Source organism: Aspergillus uvarum, assembly GCF_003184745.1.
Source record: "Aspergillus uvarum CBS 121591 unplaced genomic scaffold BO82scaffold_3, whole genome shotgun sequence".
Taxonomy (NCBI): Eukaryota; Fungi; Ascomycota; class Eurotiomycetes; order Eurotiales; family Aspergillaceae; genus Aspergillus; species Aspergillus uvarum.
In genome coordinates, this window is record NW_020291300.1 from 425640 (window position 1) to 443929 (window position 18290).

Consider the following 18290-nt stretch of genomic DNA (forward strand, 5'->3'; position numbering starts at 1 on the left):
GTACGGTTGGAAGGGGTTGATGGGATGGAAGTTGGTGGTGGTGGTGGTGGTGATGTGTAGATCTATATGAAAAGTACGGTATGTAGCTGATGGGGTTGATAGTGTTAGCTCGGCGTTATCTCGCGAATACTCCCCCCAAAGCAGCTGGTCATCGTTGGGCTATATTTTAGGCAAGGTACTTCTTCGGTAATCAGCAGGGCCGATGGCGTAGTGGGGAACTCGCCGAGCGTAGCCAAGGTCAAATGCCATCAGTCCCGCGTTCGACTTCCGGCGGGGGAGAAGGAGATAACGCCTGACGCAGGAATATCCTCCCCTCCACCCGCCGGGAGAAAAGAACTGGGATGAAAACCTCCGGGATAAGAGGGGGTTTTCGTAGCACTGCACAGAGGAGTAGCCTATCAACTCATACGGTGGCTGCTCCTGCAGTGTGAGCTTTTTGGATTTCTATTTTTTGGGTAGTATCCTTTTGTTTTCTTCTCTGGTGTAGCAAATGGTTTATTGCGGTTGATGAGGTATATGTGGATGAGGGTTGATTTCAACTTCCATGTACTTCGCATTTGTCTATGGGCAGGTCGATACTTACACAAAGAGATGAAATAAACAGTGGCACGCGTTGTGTTACGGTTGATGTGGCACTGATTAACTTCCATTTTCGCTTCTTCAGAGTCTCTATACATGAATGCTTTATCCATTCTATTTCACAGCTCCTTGATGAAATGAGGACATTGCGAGGCCAACAGCCGATCCGGGAGGACAGCCATTGTTCAGAGTTCTTGATGCTGGTGAACGGCTAATGGGCCTCAGGGCTCGTCTGTAGGAACCCAAGTGCAGTTTGTCAGTTGTTTGTTCCTCCTGCGGAGCTTAAAAGTATCCATGGCTAAGTTTAATTGATAAAGGTGGCAGATGGACAGATGAGCCTTGAGCCTAGTCGATGCTGACTCAGGCTCAGAACCCCCCTCCTTCCCCCCCCAAGAAGAAGCTACACGGGCTAAATAAGGCTTTTTAGAAAAACCGGCTCCTATTGCTGTATTCAGCATAGGAACTCGCGCTTGGACTATCTACATCTACAGCCAAGCAACTCAACATGCCAGCCCATTCTCGGGGAGAGAGACTGGCGATGAACTTCTGCCCCGAGGCTTCCTCGCGACAGATGCGTCTCAGGAAAGGAGAGAACAGAAGACGTCTACTGTATGTATGGCCTACGCTGCACAAGGTTGGGGGGTCTTCAGTGCCCGGGTCGTAGAGTTTCGGATGTGCCGAGTGCTGTCGGCTGTCTGTTAGGGTGAAGATGCAGCTGTAGTTGTAGCTGTAGCTGTAGCGGAGTTGCAGCAGAAGTATCCGTAAACCACCCTCATGACAGCTACTCTACCTGTCTTAGTCTTGTTGCCCTGAGGAAGAGCTTTTTGGTCTGCACATACTGGTTTTGGTTAATTTGACGATGAGAATGCGCCCCTGACAGCAGTCGACGACACCACACAGCAACTTCCCACCTTCATTTCTGTTGATGCTATCACGTATCCTAAATCCTGCATGAAGGATTTAGATTGACCTACTATTGAATAAAGCTAAACCCACTAGTTCTCGTGTGCAAGGTTTGATCCTGAGCCACAGAATGGTTCCTGACAAGTACTCCGTACAAGACCAGTAGTTCTCCAGCTGTCATGCGCCAGCTGCTAGATTAGGGCTAGATCCATCACCGTCGGATCGAATCTGCATCGCAGCCCAGCCCAGAAGAGAAGCAGAAGCTTCGGTTCGCATGACAGGACAGGGTGGCGACTGGGGGGCCCTTGGGCCCGGGGCCTGTCAGATTCAGATTCCCCGTGATGGGCTTTGGTAACTAAGGTATGGAAACCTCGACGGTTTCTGTTTAGGCTGTCCACTCCTCATTGTTCCATTTCTCGGTTTCGTCTGGAATGTTTCCTAGCTTTCCTTTCCATGTTGATAGAGCCAATTAGACCCCTCCGCCGGGGGGATGCTTGTCCACTCAGCACTGCGGAATGTCTGGGAAAGAACCTTGATCCCCGGAGGGAATCTCACCCAGATACAGTAGTTTAGGGTTCATCCCGTATGTGCCTGGCTTCAATGTATCCCTACCCGTCGAGTGGAAGCAGATTCAGCCCCGGTAGTTTGAGACTTGCGAATAGCTGCAAGATCGATCCTCTTCTGCACACACAGCACACATACACACACACACCTCCGATTACGTAGTACTTCGTACTGTACCATCATTGCAAGCCGCAATAACCGCAAACTGCAATTCCTCGTGCTCCTCAACCCTCACCTCCACCGGAACTCCTAATAGACAGATGTGATGTGTACGATTCTTTTCTCAATTCCTATCCGTTCCGTTTTCCCCTCGTTCTAGTGGCAAAGACGGATTGATGGGGACAAAAAGTCAATTTCAATGGCATGTGTGGGTGGGTGTTTGTGGGAACATCATGCCCTTTCTGAACCATCACGGGGCAATGAGTGATGAAGGCTGGAATCGAAGATTTGGCTACGGAAATCTGATATGTCGAGTTTTCTTTCAGGTTCTTGTTCCCAACTCGGAGGGAGGGAGCTTATCTATCTACTTTTCGTTCGGTCTTTGTTTGGGGGGGGGGGGAGAAGAGTGGAGGGCAGGAAAGGCATTGCAGATCGAGATAGAGTCTCGAAATGGATGAAGGACACGAAACAAGAAAAAAATTGTGAGGGTGAGGATCTGGGCTAGACCTTTTGTCGCTGGGGTGGTTCTTTTGTTGTTGTTGAAGATGAAGATGATGTGCCGCCGCCACTGTCATCATGTCAACGCTCGTCAGGTTTTTTTTTGGTTGATGTTTAAGTAGAACCTGTCTTTGAGAGAAAAAACTGGATTTGGGAGTTTGTAGGAGGTCAACATCCCCCGAGCAAACCGGACGGAAAAAAAAAAACAAAAAAAAAAAAAAAAAAGAGATGCAGCAATTGGAGAGAAAAAGTCCCCGGGTGAGGAGCAGAACTAGAAATTATCGACGGAGGTTGTGTTTACGGACGGTGGACCACTGTCACCGGATCAGGAATGGGGGGATTGGACCTGTCATGGAAACCAGAGAGCAAGAAGGGAGGAGGGAGGATAAAGAAGGAAAAATGCGAGGGTTGGGTAAAGAGTGGGTGGTAGATGGATGAGTGGGTTGGGGTGGATGAATAGAGAGATGCATATAGTATATCTTCACCTAAGCTAGATCCTCGCAATTAACACTAAATCGACTACAAGGGGGAGGGGAGGTAGGAAGTATAGAGACCAGGTCGAAGAAGCAAAACAAATAACCCTCTCTGGGTCCCTTTGAAGGTAATTCACCTAGGCGACTCGAGGAAGATTTTTTTTTTTTTTTTTTTTTTTTTTTTTTTTTTTTTTTTGCGTTGGCGGAAGGGGGGGGGGGGGAGAGGGCGAGGGAGAGCTGAATTAGGGGAGAATTAAAGGTCTAGAGGCTGAAGGCTGGGGTTGGCTTCACTCTCTTCCTGAAAAAAGTTACCGCGATTGGATCTGTCAGATGCCCGTTCGCAGCGCGCGCGGGTTGGATACATCGACATCGCATCCGAATGCAGGGATGGAGAATATTGAGAGGACGGTACTGTACTCTGTACTCCGCACAAAGGAAGCCTGGTGGCCAAAAAAAAAAAAAATCTGGTGTTTGGGTCAAGAAAAAGACATTATCCGAATTTCAGGACGACTCTGAGAATTCCATGAGTAACTACTAATCCAGCTGGAATAACTATAGCCGAAGGGGAGGAAGGAAGAGGCCCAGAAGGAAAGAAAAGAGGATCAGGTTCAGGGACCCTCTTTTTTTTTCTCTCCCCTCGGGTAGACTAGATTACGGTACGTAGTCGATGACGATGCGATCTGATCAGCATGCAATTTCTGACTGTCTGGACCTCCGGTTCTAGGGCATACGTGTAGTTCCGGCGAGAGTTGGGTTTACTCCAGACAAGAACATTGTATTATTCTATGGGTCTGGATGGTGGGCTTCCTCAGTGAAAACAACAACAACAATGATAATAACACCTTTTTCACAATGAGAAAAGAATGAGAAAAAGGAATGCGTCGGAAATGAAATCAAATTGAAGATGTCTGTGCTGGCCGCGATAATGCCGAGCAACTGGGGCTGGCTGGGGCTTATCGGCCGGTCATGCATGAGTGATGCAGTCATGATGTCTTTCCTCTTTTCGCTCCCCTCATCTTCTTCAACTTTCTTTCTACCTTTCTTTCGTTCTGTCTTTCAACAACTCACTCCTCCCACTCCAGATGCTTCGTCATCTGCCTCGATTTCCCTTCCCCTTGGTGAGCAGCTAGCTTTCTGCATATCCGGAACCAGCCACGGCGCCACTTTCATGTTTCCAACCATGCCCTTCCGACCCAGCCGTGCTGGACTGCTGAACTGGTAGTGGTGCCTGGCCCTTTGGCCCTTAGTTACTCAGTATTCCGTATTCAGTACTCTGTAGTTACCGGCACTCACGACTCTGTATTTTTGATTCTCTTCTCTCTGCCAGCTGCAGCTGCATCTATACCAATCGGTTTTAGCTCTTCTACTTCTTACTTCCTCCCTTCTCCCTCCACTTCCTACTCTGTAAACTGCATTGCTTGTTAGGACTATTGTTTTTCTGTTATTAACGTGACTGTGTTCTTTTTCTTGCTGGATATTTTCTTTCCCTCCTTTCGTCAACCCCCCAGCAACTGCATCCAGCTGGCTGATCGTACATCTCTAGCCTAGCTCATCTGACCGAACCGGACGGGTTCGACACAGTCGATCATCACCTGCCGACTGAGTTTACTTACTATATATCTTTGCCTCCAAATCCTACTCTCCCCTCTTTCCCCCCTCATTCCCTGTGCAGGATATACTTACTCCCTTCCTTTCATTTTTGTTTTTGACTCTGCATCAACTCTCTTGTCTTTTGTCTCTTGTCACCTGGGTAGCCTTACGTTACCCCAACAGGTCTAACAAATCCAATCCAATCCTATCGCATTCAATTGCTTACTACCCAACGTTGCCCGGCCCGTTTTGCCCTGGTAAGCAGTGCCTCCCCGTTCGTTCCGTGGTTCTCCTCTTAGAGACTCTCGTATGCTACCAGCCCTTGCCACTGGATCACCGGCTCTCTCGGTCTGGATCTGGGCGGATCTCACGGACATTTCCGTCAGTCGTCTCTGATGAGTTTTAATCCCGATGATGACCATGACCATGACCATGACTATGACCGTGACCATAAACTGTGCTCCCCCTTCCCCTCCTCCTTCCAAAAGCTTCTCCGCCTTATTGCTTGCTTGCTTGCTTGCCTGCTCGCCAGCTCCATTCTTCTTCAGCCAGCTAATTTCCTTTGCGCCGCCTCTAGATAGTTGCTGGCATTCCTCAGACCCGCATTCCTCGGTTGTGTCAGCGACCATCGATAACTATCCGTTTCCAACTGCGCTGTATACATTCTCGAGTTACATTGGGGAAATTAAACGGCAACACATGTTTATTGCGCCCGCCGTGTTCGTCCATCTATCGTTGCGCTTGTGGTTATAGACGTGCGCTCCTACTTCGCACCCCTTCCTGGTCACCCACTCCTCTCACCCAGGACTAAGTCCTGCTCTACTATCAGTTGCTGCGCGTCCGGCGATCCAAGTGGCAGTCGCCGTTGAGTCGCCACAATGCCTTCCACCTTTTGGGAGCGGACGAAAGGGACGTCCAAGAAAGGATTCGACAAGGCATGGCACACCCTCGACAAACTGGGGGATCCCGTCAATCGACTCTCCAATCGAGTCGGCGCAGAGGCCTTCTGGCCCATGGCCATTGACAAAGAGAGCGACAAGGCAGCGCGCATCTTACGAAGCTTCTGCAAGGATGGTTTTTACAGCGAGGAGGATGCGGATCGCCAGAGTACCGACAGCGCGGTCAACCCGACGACCGGCAAGATCGACCGTCCCAAAGGCAAACAACGAGTCCTCAAGAAAATCCCTTCGAGAGTCATCCAGCAGGCCAAAGGCCTCGCCATCTTCACCACCATGCGCACGGGTCTCTGGCTAAGCGGCTCAGGCGGAAGCGGTGTTCTTCTGGCACGGATACCTGAAACAGGCGAGTGGAGTCCTCCGTCGGGCATCATGCTGCATACGGCGGGCATTGGGTTCCTAGCCGGGGTGGATATATATGACTGTGTGGTCGTCATCAATACATACGAAGCGCTAGAAGCATTCAAGAAAGTTCGCTGTACCCTCGGAGGAGAAGTAAGCGCCTCTGCCGGTCCGGTTGGCATGGGTGGTGTTTTGGAATCAGAAGTCCACAAGCGACAAGCCCCGATCTGGACCTACATGAAAAGTCGGGGGTTATACGCAGGGGTCCAGGTCGACGGAACGATCATCATCGAGCGAACCGATGAAAATGAACGGTTCTACGGCGAGCGCATATCTGTGACGGATATCCTGGCTGGCAAGGCCAAAACCCCTCCTGCATCGATTCAAACACTGATGCAAACAATCAAGGCTGCCCAAGGAGATACTAATGTGGATGAAACCCTCTTGCCACCTCCAGGGGAGGCCCCCGGCGATGTCGAAGTCGGCCCTGCGATCGGCTCCTTTGGTGTACCTGATCCAGAGGATCCCGACCCGTTTGGTGTAAAGGCGTTAGAAGCGGAGGGTCTTTTCATTCGTGAGGCTGGTTCGCGAAGCAGACCGTCGCAGGAGGCCTTCGAATTCAAACCCGCCCCAAGCAGTCCTGTGTATGCCACTTTCCGCCGCAGTCTCGATAGCTCACCCCGCAGCAGCTGGCGCGCGAGTGTGCAGAGCTACGCCAGCATAGATCGAGGGACCCAGACAGATGATGGTCCGGCTACAGCGCCACCTTCTGTCAGTCGCGCCTCTTCCCGGAGTTTTCGAGACCACGAGGAGTCCCGTTTAGGTGCTGTTATTCCCGAACATGGCGAATATCATATTCCCACGGACGCCCCGGTTGCCGCCGCCGAAGAAGAAGACGACTTGGTGGACGATGACGATCTCGAGGTGCACGAAGTCAGCAGTGCAACTGTCTCCAAGCGAGAAAGCACCGCCCATTCCCCCGTTTCCATTGAAGACTCAACAATGCCTTCTGAACTTCGACGTTACTCACCCACCTTCACGCGTGCCCGGTTGGTAACCATTCCCAAGCGCGTCCCACCTGCGCTTCCACCAAGAAACCCCTCGCGTACTCCTGGTTCTATCTCAAACTCAACCCCCACTTCGCCGACCTCGTTCTCCCGCTCTCACAGTCGTCGCCGGTCCGTGGCGTCGAGCCCTGGACGCTCTGGAATGATTGGGCTTACCGAACTACCCCTGCACTCCCTTTCTGACGACTCGCTCAGTGACTCCTCGTCCAATGCCGCAGCGGAGTCGTATAACAAGACATCACCTGATCGGGAGGATTTCCACTCCGTGTCCAGCATCCACGACTCGGATGCCGCTTCGGAAACAGAAGCTAGCATCAAGGAGATTGATGCCAAGTCTGACTTGGCGGTCATTGCAGCTGACGACAAGGCTGAACTTGCAAAGACACTTGCTTCCGATGCAGATGTCAAGGGCACAGCAGCGACATCCCCTCACCTTGCATGAAGATGCGTCACCATATTGCTTTCATCAGCGTTTCACTTCAAAAGACTTTGCTTTCGTCTGTATATATATATTTCCTTCAGGCACATGCTTGGGACGGTGGTCCTCTCATATATGACACCGATTGACCTGCAAGGCACCTAATATCGGTCCTCGCGATCTTTCTATGTCTGTGACTTTATTTATGCCCTTCGATGTCAATTTTGCAGCGTGTTTGGTGTTGATGGACTGGCCATGGGATACCTGGGCGTCTTGGCTTCTTTTTTTCGCTTGAATGGAATCAGGATTTGGGGCTGGAAGCCATTGATTGCTCTGGGAAGGATAACCAGCGCTGGGACTTGGCGCTTGTGCTGATTCGGATATTCTTCTTCCATCATCTCTCTTGATTTCTCTTTTTTGCTGCCTGTCATTTTATTATATCCCATCAGTTCACTCTTCTCAATTGTTGCTTCTTGTCATATACAAAGCCTGTGGATAGCCTATCTATATCACGGTATGATTTTTACTTTGACCTGACCTGAGACCCATTGTTTGACGGGGTAGCTGGAACCATATTTTAACACCAACATAGCTTATAGTAAAAGAAACCTGCAGCAGGCGGCAATCAACAGTCAGCGGCTGACGGCGGGGAGATCCGACCGCCCTTCACTGGCAGGATTGCTGGCAGGATTGCAGGCAACACTAAAACTGGTCTTATCTCTCTCTTGATTTGGTTAAGCACTGCAGCTAAAGGGACCTACTAATCAACCCTCAGTCTATCCATTTGGAGCTAAAAAATTGCACCATTCCCATGGATCCTTATAAGAAGCCGCCTGCTGGTCAATCCGACCGTCTTCTGCCCCCGAAACTCTCCAGCTGACCCCCCAATGCCTTTTCTTCGTGCTGTGGTGGTGGGCTCCGCCCTCGCCTGTACTGCGGCCGGCCAGTTCTTCCCTCCTAAGCCTGAAGGTGTCACGGTCATCGATTCAAAGCAATACGAAGGTGTCCAAATCTCCTACAAAGATGTATGCTCCCAATGGAAACACAAATGAAGCGTCAAGCCACATGCTAAGTTATCTACCAGCCTGGAATCTGTGAGACTACGCCTGGGGTCAAATCGTACTCCGGCTATGTACACCTTCCTCCGGGTACCCTCACTGAGCTCGGGGTGGACCAAAAATACCCCATCAACACCTACTTCTGGTTCTTCGAATCGCGGAACAACCCTGCCACCGCTCCCCTCTCAATTTGGATGAACGGCGGTCCTGGCGGGTCGTCCATCATTGGGTTGCTGCAGGAGAATGGGCCGTGTGTTGTCAACAAGGATTCCAATTCAACGGAGCTTAACCCTTGGTCATGGAACAACTATGCCAACCTGCTCTACATTGACCAGCCGGTTCACACAGGGTTTAGCTATGATGTGGCCGTAAATGGTACCTTTGATGCTCTCACCGGTGACTGGGATGTCTCTGGCCTGGAGGCTGGGATCCCCGAGCAGAATAATACCTTTTACGTGGGCACATTTCCCAGCATGAACAACCAGACCACGATCAACGGGACTGTGAATGCTGCCCGCGCCTTGTGGGTGTTTGCCCAGACGTGGTTCTCGGAATTCCCCGAGTACAAGCCCCATGATGACCGCGTCAGCATCTGGACTGAGTCATACGGAGGACGCTACGGCCCGGCGTTTGCAGCGTTCTTTCAGGATCAGAATGACAAAATCGCCAACAGCACCCTGTCCGGCCATCCAATCCACCTCGACACGCTTGGCATCATCAATGGCTGCATCGACCTGCTGGTCCAAGCGCCGAGCTTTCCCGGGATCGCCTACAATAACACCTACGGCATACAAGCCCTCAACCAGACCATCTACGAGGCTGCCATGCAGGCCTGGAGTAAACCGGGCGGATGCAAGGACCAAATCATCGAGTGCCGTGCGGTAGGCGCCGAGGGTGACCCGGAGATGCACGGCAACAACCAGACCGTCAATCGGGTCTGCCAGGATGCGGACGCCTACTGCATCGATGAAGTCAAGGGCGTCTTCCACAAATACTCCGACCGCGGCTACTACGACTTTGCGCATTCGGCGCAGGACCCCTTCCCCGAGCCCTATTTCATAGGGTACCTGAATCAGCACTGGGTGCAGGCCGCGCTGGGCGTGCCGGTCAACTACACCCGCTCCGCGGAGAGCATCTGGGAGGCGTTCCGGTCGACGGGCGACTACGCGCGCTCGGACCGCCGCGGCCTGATCGAGGATCTCGGCTCCGTGCTGGACGCGGGCGTCAAGGTGGCCCTGGTCTACGGGGACCGGGACTTCGCCTGCCCCTGGACCGGCGGGGAGGAGGTCAGCAAGCTGGTCGAGTACGCCGGGGCGGAGCGGTTCCGGTCGGCGGGTTATGCGGAGCTGCGGACGAACTCCTCGTACGTGGGTGGCATGGTGCGGCAGTCTGGCAACTTTTCGTACACGCGGGTCTACCAGGCTGGACACGAGGTCCCCGCCTATCAGCCCCAGACGGCGTACGAGATCTTCCACCGGGCGCTGTTCAATCGGGATCTGGCGACGGGGAAGATCTCGACGGTCAAGAACCCGGGATACCAGAGCCAGGGGCCGCAGTCGACGTGGAATATCAAGAATGCGGTGCCGGAGATCCCGGAGCCCATGTGCTACGTGCTGGCCTTGCAGGAGACCTGTACGGAAGAGCAAATTGGAAGCGTGGTTAATGGATCGGCGGTGGTCAAGGACTACCTGGTGGTGGGGAGGAAGTGATTCGAGGGATTGGTGTTGTGTGTCGTGGACCAGATAATGGATCTAATAAGTGGTGGGTTTGGTTAGCATGAAATAATGCAATCAGTATATAGTAGGCTTTTTGGAAGACTGTCATAAAGTTGGTTAGTTGCCTATGTGAATATATGGGAACATGTATAGTGATGGCATAAAACTTCAATTATATGTACATATAAAGTGGATAACCACTGCCCGTTCCCCACACTAGCCCGAATAGGCAGGCAGCCAGCCGACGGGACACTTTCTATACTTGGGCTGGAGTCCAGATGGATCAACTTTCCACTTTCTCGCCTCGATCTCCATTTTTCCCTCCCTGACAGCTAGAGTTGTCTAGAACCACCATTCCGATACGATCGACAGTTGGCTTTCCCCCAGCTTTGCGATCCCTAGCCTCGAATCTGAGTATCTGGTCTCTGTGCCCATGTCCATGCCTGGGTTATCGAACCTTCTCGAACCTTCTCTTGGCCCGGCCAGCGGGGAGACAGCGTCACACGTCACCGCAAGGGCTCACCTGAGGTGAAAGGCAAGCCCGCCAACAACTACTGCATAAGACTTCCACCGTTTTGTCTCCCTCCTACCCAACGACACACCTGGCTTTCGTCTATTGTCCTGAACACGAAAACACCATCCCGATCACTCGCTTTCCCGCTTCTTTCCCTCTTCCCCCTGCATCTTCCTTATCTCACTACTCCCGAAAGTTCCGCGCTTACTGGACCTTCGACGGTGGTGGTCAGTGGGCAGTCAGGATCCTGTGAATCTTCTACGTCATTCGAGATCGTACTTCCTTCCCCGCCCGGTTTCGACCTTCCATCATTCCCCTTGACGCACACCCCGACCGGTGGTGTGATCCTCCCTCCTCGTCAATTGCTTATATTGGAGGCATCGAGTTGCTCCAATTAGCGCTCTTCAGTACCTGAGAACACCTGCGAAACCTGTCGTTTACACACTTGACCTGCATTTGAATCTTTTCGTTTGTCGACAACACCAACACCAACAACACACACACACACTCTCTCTCTCCACAATGGTGGCGGAAACAAAGCTTTACGACGCCCTATCAATCAAACCAGATGCTTCACAAGATGAAATCAAGAAGGCCTATCGCAAGGCTGCCTTGAAGTACCACCCAGATAAAAACAAGGACAACCCGGCCGCGTCGGAGAAGTTCAAAGGTATGCTCTGCATTTGTTTCGTTCTGGTTTGTCTGGTGCACAGCTAACCTAGACTGTTGACAGAGGTCTCCCAAGCATATGAAGTTCTTTCGGACCCCGAGAAACGTAAAGTCTACGATCAATTCGGTCTGGAATACCTCATGCGGGGCGGACCGCCTCCGACGAGTGGCGATGCCGATGGTGGTGCCAACCCCTTCGCCGGAGGGATGCCCAGCGGTTTCTCGTTCGGTGGCATGCCTGGAGGCGGAGGAGGCGGAGGCGGCACCCGTACGTTCCACTTCTCAACTGGACCCGGTGGAAGTAGTGGATTTCGATTCAGCAATGCGGATGATATCTTCCGGAACTTCGCCAAAGCCAGCGGTGGCATGGGTGGCATGGGCGGCGGTGGCGGCATGGATGAAGACGACCTCTTTTCGATGCTCGGTGGCGGCTTAGGTGGTGGCCGGGGGTTCCGAACCAACCGCGGGTCGACCGGGTTCAAGCCGTCTGCGCGTGCCCCGACGCCGGAGCCCACCGTCATGGAGAAGGAGCTGCCGCTGACGTTGGAGGAGATTATGAAGGGCGTGACGAAGAAGGTGACAGTTAAGAGCAAGACGTTTGATCCGGCGACCGGCAAACGCACCGTGCAGGATGTCACGCTGGAGGCGAAGATCAAACCTGGTTTACGCACGGGATCGAAGCTCAAGTACCGTGGCGTGGGAGACCAGGAAGAGGGCGGAAAACAGGATGTGCATCTGATTGTCACTGAGGTAGGTTTCCTGTCCTGTCCTAAACATTTTACTTGTGGTTTACTAACGCTCTGTGCAGAAAGAACACCCCAACTTCAAACGCCAAGGCGACCACCTCATCACAACGGTCGAACTCAGTCTGAAAGAGGCCCTTACCGGCTGGGAACGCATTGTCCGCACGATCGACGGCAAGTCCATCAAGGTTTCCAAGCCGGGACCCACGCAACCGGGATACGAGGAACGATATCCGGGCCTGGGTATGACCGTTTCGAAGAAACCGAGCGAGCGGGGTGACCTGATCATTCGGGTCAATGTGCGATTCCCTGCTAGCTTGACTGCGACCCAGAAGGAGGTGCTGCGGGACATTCTTCCTTGATTTATTTCGTGCAATATTCCCATCATAGTATTGTTACTGCTTTTGATGCTTTCGAATTACCAGGGATCGGATTAGCATAGTTGGCGTTTGGGCGTGAGCGGCTGGATCGCTGAGGATGATGGAACGATGATGATTGATGACGGAGGGTAGTTTAGATTCGAATATACTTCGAATAAAAGTAATACTTAAGTTAAGTTGATTTGGGCTGTAGTAGAGTAGTAGGGTAATCGACATGAGTGAGTTGTATAACCGGGCGTGCGGCAGACGTACTGTGTCTGTAGCCCAGTGGAGAAAGCTCTGGCTACGGGCTTATCGATAACGATAACAATCGATAAGATAAGCACGCGACCAATCCCCAGGCCAGCAGACCGCCAACCCCAACGTCAACATTCAAGCGTAGCTTAAGCTCCATCTCCATCTCCTCACCTAGCTTCACCACATTACCTCTGACTATCCATCTATCTATCCAGCAACCTCATCTTCAAGACCCAATGCACTAAGAGTCATCACTGGTCAGATATCTACCTTCAACCAGACCATCTCTCCATTACCCCATCTCCTCTCCACATAACATAACTCAACACCCAATCCAATCCCATTAGACCCAGCGAAAGAATGATTCCCCCCGTGCACCGCAGAACAACCTACCTCCAAGACCCCTCCACCCCCTTCGACCCCTCCCAAGCCCGTCTCCTCCCCCAGCGCCTGGAGATCCGGGACTTACATAGCGCCAAGCAGGAACGTTTGACCGTGCCGGTTGAGTTGGGCAGTGGTGGGTGGGATGCCGAGGTATGTTTCCCCCTTCGCCCGTCCCCTTCCGCAGACCTTGCATCTTCGGTGTGTGTGTTAACGGTGGGCGGTACCGTACCTAGGTCCTGGTGTTTTTGGGAACCGGTGTGCAGCGGTTAAGTCTGCGGTGGGCTTCGGGGGATGCTGCTGCTGCTGCTGCTGCTGGCGCGGGTGCTGGGGGCGCGGTGACGCCGTTTGCGAGTCGGGTTTCCGGGGGGTTGCACGTTTTTTTGAGGCCGGGGAGGGGGGATACCGGGGCGGAGGCTACTGAGGGGAATAGGGGGAGGTGAGTTCTTTTTTTTTTTTTTTTTTTTGGTTTTTTTTTTTTTTGGGGGGGGGGTTGGGGTTGGGGTTTAATGGTTATGCTAATGGGTTTGGTTGGGTTTGGAAAAGCGAGGTCGTGTGTCGCGTCCTGAAGAAGGTTTTTGGGTCGGAGGTTGCTAAGTGTTTGGATTATGAGGTATGAATTTTTTTTTTAAAATCCTTTGGTGGCAGGTTGGGTTTGGAGTGCAGGCTTGGGAGGGTTGGGGTTACGGCATGGAGGCTAATCTTTTTCATTTCTGGCTAGAAATCTTTCACTAGGTCCGATACATCGTCCGAATACCAATTCTACTCGCCTTTGGCGTCTTTGGAGGGCTTGGTGGATTTTGTTCGGGAGAAGGTTTGTGTGCTGGATACAGCAAGAGAAGACCGGTGTCGTCGCCAGGTCCGGGAATTACTCGCTGCGGACTCGCTGGATCTCGCCTACGATTCTGACTCGCGCAATCTGGTGGTGTCCGCGTTCTGGGCGGATGCGCCGGGGGGCGAGGGGTGGACGGAGGATCTGCACGCACCGGCTGCTGGGTCCAAAGGGAAGATGGAGGTTGGGTTGCTGGGGGCTGAGAGGACGGCTGACCCTGAGGAGATCAAGATGGGTGGGCTGCTGGGGGTGGTCGGGGAGGATGAGAAGTTGAGTATGTCTGTCTTCTTCACGCATACACGGAGAGAAAGCGCCACAAGCTAATCCATGTGCCCCGATTGATTCTAGAACCGACGTTGTTTTCCTTCGCTTCCAGACACCATGCCCTCCCTCGTGATGCGACCTTCTCAGTTGGGTTCTCCCTGCCCACGGGCTTACATCCTACGATGGCCATTTCCCTATCGCCCGCCGCGCTGCAACCCCCAGACGCAACCTGTGCCCTGCATACGTATCTCACGCTGCCGTCCTATCTCTTCGGCGACAAGTACCAGCTGGGCACTGAGGATCCGCTGTTCTTGGATTCGCACCACCTGGTCAAGTTGCTGTCCGTGACGGGCGAGACGGACCTCGAGGCGCCGGACTGGTCCGTGTCGCAGTGGGGGTCGAATTGGCTGCTCGAGCTGGCAACGCCCCCTGAGGAGCAGTCTCCCGAAGAATGGAACGTGACCATCCCGCTTCATTTGCGGTACTTGGCCCCGTCGGAAAGTGGTTATCGCTCGGTCGAGGTCCCCTGGCCTGTGGTGTTCTGGGCGTGTGCCGCCAGTGAGGAGGCCAAGATGCATTTTAACCCCTTCGACCGTGTGGACCTCGGGTGGGAGGGGCTTTTTGCGCCCCAAACCATATTCTACCAGGTGAATCCAGCTGCAGAACAGGGTCGGCTGGTCGAGGAGATCAGCGTGCCCGTGCTGAAGGAGACCGGCTTCTTCAACAGCAGGACCATCGAACTCGGCACGGTATTCGCCATCGTCCTGGGTTCGCTTTGGGTGCTGTGGAAACTCGGCGCCGTAATGCGAACCTCTGGTACTCGCAGAAGCGTAGAGAGCCAGAAGAAGTCCCAGTAATTCGTTTGCCTTGCAGGAAACCCTAGCGTTCTTCCGAGAGATTATAACCGGTTGTATATCCATCATCATTCTCAATCTGATCGCTTTATTCTCTGTCCGGAACTCAGCTGGTAGAAACCGACCCGGCCCCGGGAGTCTCCGCCATGGGCCCTGGCATATCGGTGTACATGAACCGTTCCATGTCGAAGTGCTGGAGACTCGGCATGTCAACTAGTAGATCACTCAGCCAGGAGAACCCTGGGTAATCGGCCAGCGAATGATGCGGCTCCGTAGTCGACGCAGTCTGTCCCGCCTCGATCTGCGACGTCGAAGCAGCCGAGTGCACGTGCAACACATCTTTGAGCACTTTGGTGTCCTCCTCCTTCTGCCGCTGGTGCAGGAGCATGAGCAGGTACGCCGTGCTGTAGGCCTCCCGCATGACCTCGGTATCGTACGCCGCCAGGACCTCGCGGAGGGTGGACATGGCGTCGCCCAGCATCATCAGCGCTGCCCGGTTGTCGATGGCCAGCAGCGTACACACGACCTGGAACGGCACATTGGCGGCCTGATGCCAGGGACAGTTCGACGCCACCATCTCGCGCGCCGCGCGGAGGCCCTTCTCCGCGAGGCCCAGGACCCGATCGAGCAGTGCCCCGGAGATGATGCAGTTCAGGGCCCGGAGGCGACGGTAGATGCACAGCATCAGATTACACTGGACCAGAATCAGCGGGGGCTGGGTGAGCGCCAAGTTCAGTATGTCCGTCAGCGCGCATTCCAGGGCGGGCGCGTCCTGCGTCTTGTTGGGGTCGAGGCTCTCGGACATCGGGAGCAGGCCGAAGATCTCCGTCGGCTGGCTCGGCGAGCGGGGCGTCGGCGGCAGCGACGTGGCGCCGTGCAGGACCACGCGCGACCGCGCCAGCTCGAACGATATCCACACGTTCAGATGACGGGCCATGCCGAAGAGCCGGCGGCGCAGTTCCGGGTCGCACGGTTCCACGGGTTGGCTGAGGGTGGTGGTCGTGGTCGTGTCGCCGCCGCCGCCGCCGCCGGAGAGTTCGAGGTGCAAGCCCGTCGCTTCGATGAGATGCATCAGCGAGCAGCTGGCCATCCAGGCGGCGTTCGGCGTGGCGGTCATGCGGAGGTAGGCCACGCGCAGCACCCAGGCGGTCACCAGGTCCACGGACGGCGGCGCATCAGAGACCATGTGCTGCTCCAGCATCAGCCGGGCGCTCTCCGCTAATTGCAGCTCCGCCGGGGTGGCCGTCCGCTGTGAGAACAGGCAGCCGAGCGCCCCGACGCCGCACAGAACCGCGTCGAACGCGCCGTAGGCGAGGGCGGACTCGGCCGTCGCCGGGAGCCACCGTCGGCTCAGGTTGCGCAGCAGGTCGTCGCGCTCGATGAAGCTGTAGCACGGGTCGACCTTCTCGAAGAACACGGCCACCAGCGCGCGCATCTCATCCTGCGAGATCTGATCCACAATGGGCAGGGCCTTGACGGCGGAGAAGGATGCAGCAGCGGCCGGGGATGGGGAAGGGTGCCGGGCCCCCATGTTCCAGGCGAAGAGATGCAGTTTGGGCGCGTTGGTCGGGTCGATCTTGAGGCCGAGGCGTCTGGCAAACGCAGCGCCGGAGTTGGCGTCCAGCGAGTTGAGCCGCGCGGCGGTCTCATCGGGCGAGGGTTTGGCGGTTGATTCTGCGGACCGGCTGCTGGCGGCGAGGCTTCCGCCTAATCCATCCGGCGTGAGGTTGGGCAGACCCCCCAGGAACGGGGCGGCCTGCAACTGGAACAGCCGCACGTCGCGCTTCTTACGCGACTCCAGGTCGTAGTGGCAGTCCACGCCGAACTGGACGCAGGTCGAACACGGCTGGTCCCCGGTGCATTTGCGCTTGCGCGATTGGCACGAGGTGCAGGCCACTCGCGAGCGCTTTCTCGGGGGTTCGGTCATGGCGCGTGTCTGGGTGGTGCATAGTTACCAGATCATGCGGAGCGGTTGTGCTTGTACAGTCAAAATGTTGGTTGACTGGGGCTGTTTGGAGGTTGTTTGGGAGGGGTCCAAGCGAATCGAGTTGTTGAACTACACGCGGAGAAGAACATGTGATGTTGTTGTCGTCGTTGTTTTGCATAGCTGAGTCAGCGGTGTGATTTGGGCTGCATTATGCAGATGCATAAGCTATCTCTATCTCTACCTCGTACGGAGTAACTTGGTGGCTAATGTGGCTATCAATAGGCCAGATAAGGCTCCGCGACATCGACATGCTTGGCCAGTCAATCGCAGTATTGTCTGCATTACGACAAATGGACAACATCTCTCCTGGTCCGGAAGTCTCGCTCACGAAACAAAGTTAACAACTTGCATTGCAGTTGATGGCAGTTGACAACTGCGGTGAAGAAGTTGAGTTGATATCGAATGGTTGAGGATCCCCTGCATGTGGGTGGAAAAAGCAGTGAGTGAGTGCATTCGGGCAAGATCATCGGAGATCCAGCCTGCATCCGGAAGCCTTTGCTCCCAGCCATTCATCCATCCCTAACGGTGGGTCGGGTGCTGCTGGAGGCGATAATAGCCCATCCAGTCGTGTCTTTGCAGCATGAATTGCTGAATATACCAGTACAGTACGGAGATAATCCCCGACGGCTCTACAACGTATACACTCCACGAACGCTGGGGCATTACGCAGTGTGTCATTTGTCTTATCAAGGCCATTGCTGGCTTCTGGGGTAAAAGATGATATTAGTCAAGGATATCCCCAGATGGCTGTTGGGGAGGCAAGATGTTAGGTAATGAATGGAGCCCAGCAGCAATAGATCCATTCTGTGGTGGAGGAGTTACATCAATAGCGGTACGGTTCGGTTCGTAGTGAGTCACAGACTCCCGGCCCAGGGACGGAGGGGAGTCTGCCGTCGAAGCAAGATATCATCGGAGGCAATTCCAATTATTCACGCACGGTGAATAACAGCGGTGATAAATCCTGGCCCAAGAAAAAAAAAAAAATCCTCAGTCCGATAGCGGGAGGCAATAGCCCGTTTCCGATTGGCGGGGGAACCAGTGAAAGAGAAAAGAGAAAGAGGGAAAAGCACGTGCCCAGGCCGACCGGGCCGGCGGTCGCTCTTTCTT

The 18290-nt window shown here is 54.0% G+C and overlaps 7 protein-coding genes across 7 annotated transcripts; 4 read left to right on the forward strand and 3 right to left on the reverse strand.

The window, feature by feature from the left end:
* Positions 1-4675: 4675 nt before the first annotated feature.
* Positions 4676-5520, reverse strand: BO82DRAFT_88035 (uncharacterized protein). Its single transcript, XM_025641623.1, has one exon. It carries the CDS (start codon positions 5393-5395, stop codon positions 4952-4954), a length of 444 nt encoding a protein of 147 aa, XP_025496713.1. The 5' UTR covers positions 5396-5520; the 3' UTR covers positions 4676-4951.
* A 124-nt stretch (positions 5521-5644) lies between these two features.
* On the forward strand, positions 5645-7573 carry BO82DRAFT_273033 (DUF500-domain-containing protein; the record flags this gene model as incomplete). The annotated part of the gene is made up of 2 exons (XM_025631038.1): positions 5645-6876; positions 7030-7573. The coding sequence occupies 2 exons, from the start codon at positions 5645-5647 to the stop codon at positions 7571-7573; spliced, it is 1776 nt and encodes a 591-aa protein (XP_025496714.1).
* Positions 7574-8307: 734 nt separating this feature from the next.
* cp1 (putative carboxypeptidase S1) lies at positions 8308-10482 on the forward strand. Its single transcript, XM_025632058.1, has 2 exons — positions 8308-8574; positions 8634-10482. The coding sequence occupies exons 1-2, from the start codon at positions 8437-8439 to the stop codon at positions 10314-10316; spliced, it is 1821 nt and encodes a 606-aa protein (XP_025496715.1). The 5' UTR covers positions 8308-8436; the 3' UTR covers positions 10317-10482.
* An 876-nt stretch (positions 10483-11358) lies between these two features.
* On the forward strand, positions 11359-12610 carry BO82DRAFT_273036 (putative DnaJ domain protein Psi; the record flags this gene model as incomplete). The annotated part of the gene is made up of 3 exons (XM_025631039.1): positions 11359-11506; positions 11570-12255; positions 12314-12610. 3 exons carry the CDS (start codon positions 11359-11361, stop codon positions 12608-12610), a joined length of 1131 nt encoding a protein of 376 aa, XP_025496716.1.
* A 615-nt stretch (positions 12611-13225) lies between these two features.
* Positions 13226-15199, forward strand: BO82DRAFT_272797 (uncharacterized protein; the record flags this gene model as incomplete). The annotated part of the gene is made up of 5 exons (XM_025631032.1): positions 13226-13399; positions 13513-13685; positions 13793-13859; positions 13968-14352; positions 14427-15199. The coding sequence occupies 5 exons, from the start codon at positions 13226-13228 to the stop codon at positions 15197-15199; spliced, it is 1572 nt and encodes a 523-aa protein (XP_025496717.1).
* A 103-nt stretch (positions 15200-15302) lies between these two features.
* On the reverse strand, positions 15303-17123 carry BO82DRAFT_273097 (putative C6 transcription factor; the record flags this gene model as incomplete). The annotated part of the gene is made up of 2 exons (XM_025631041.1): positions 15303-16896; positions 16945-17123. The coding sequence occupies 2 exons, from the start codon at positions 17121-17123 to the stop codon at positions 15303-15305; spliced, it is 1773 nt and encodes a 590-aa protein (XP_025496718.1).
* Positions 17124-17372: 249 nt separating this feature from the next.
* Positions 17373-18127, reverse strand: BO82DRAFT_350219 (uncharacterized protein). The gene has a single exon (XM_025634087.1). The coding sequence runs from the start codon at positions 17877-17879 to the stop codon at positions 17703-17705; it is 177 nt and encodes a 58-aa protein (XP_025496719.1). The 5' UTR covers positions 17880-18127; the 3' UTR covers positions 17373-17702.
* Positions 18128-18290: the final 163 nt, after the last annotated feature.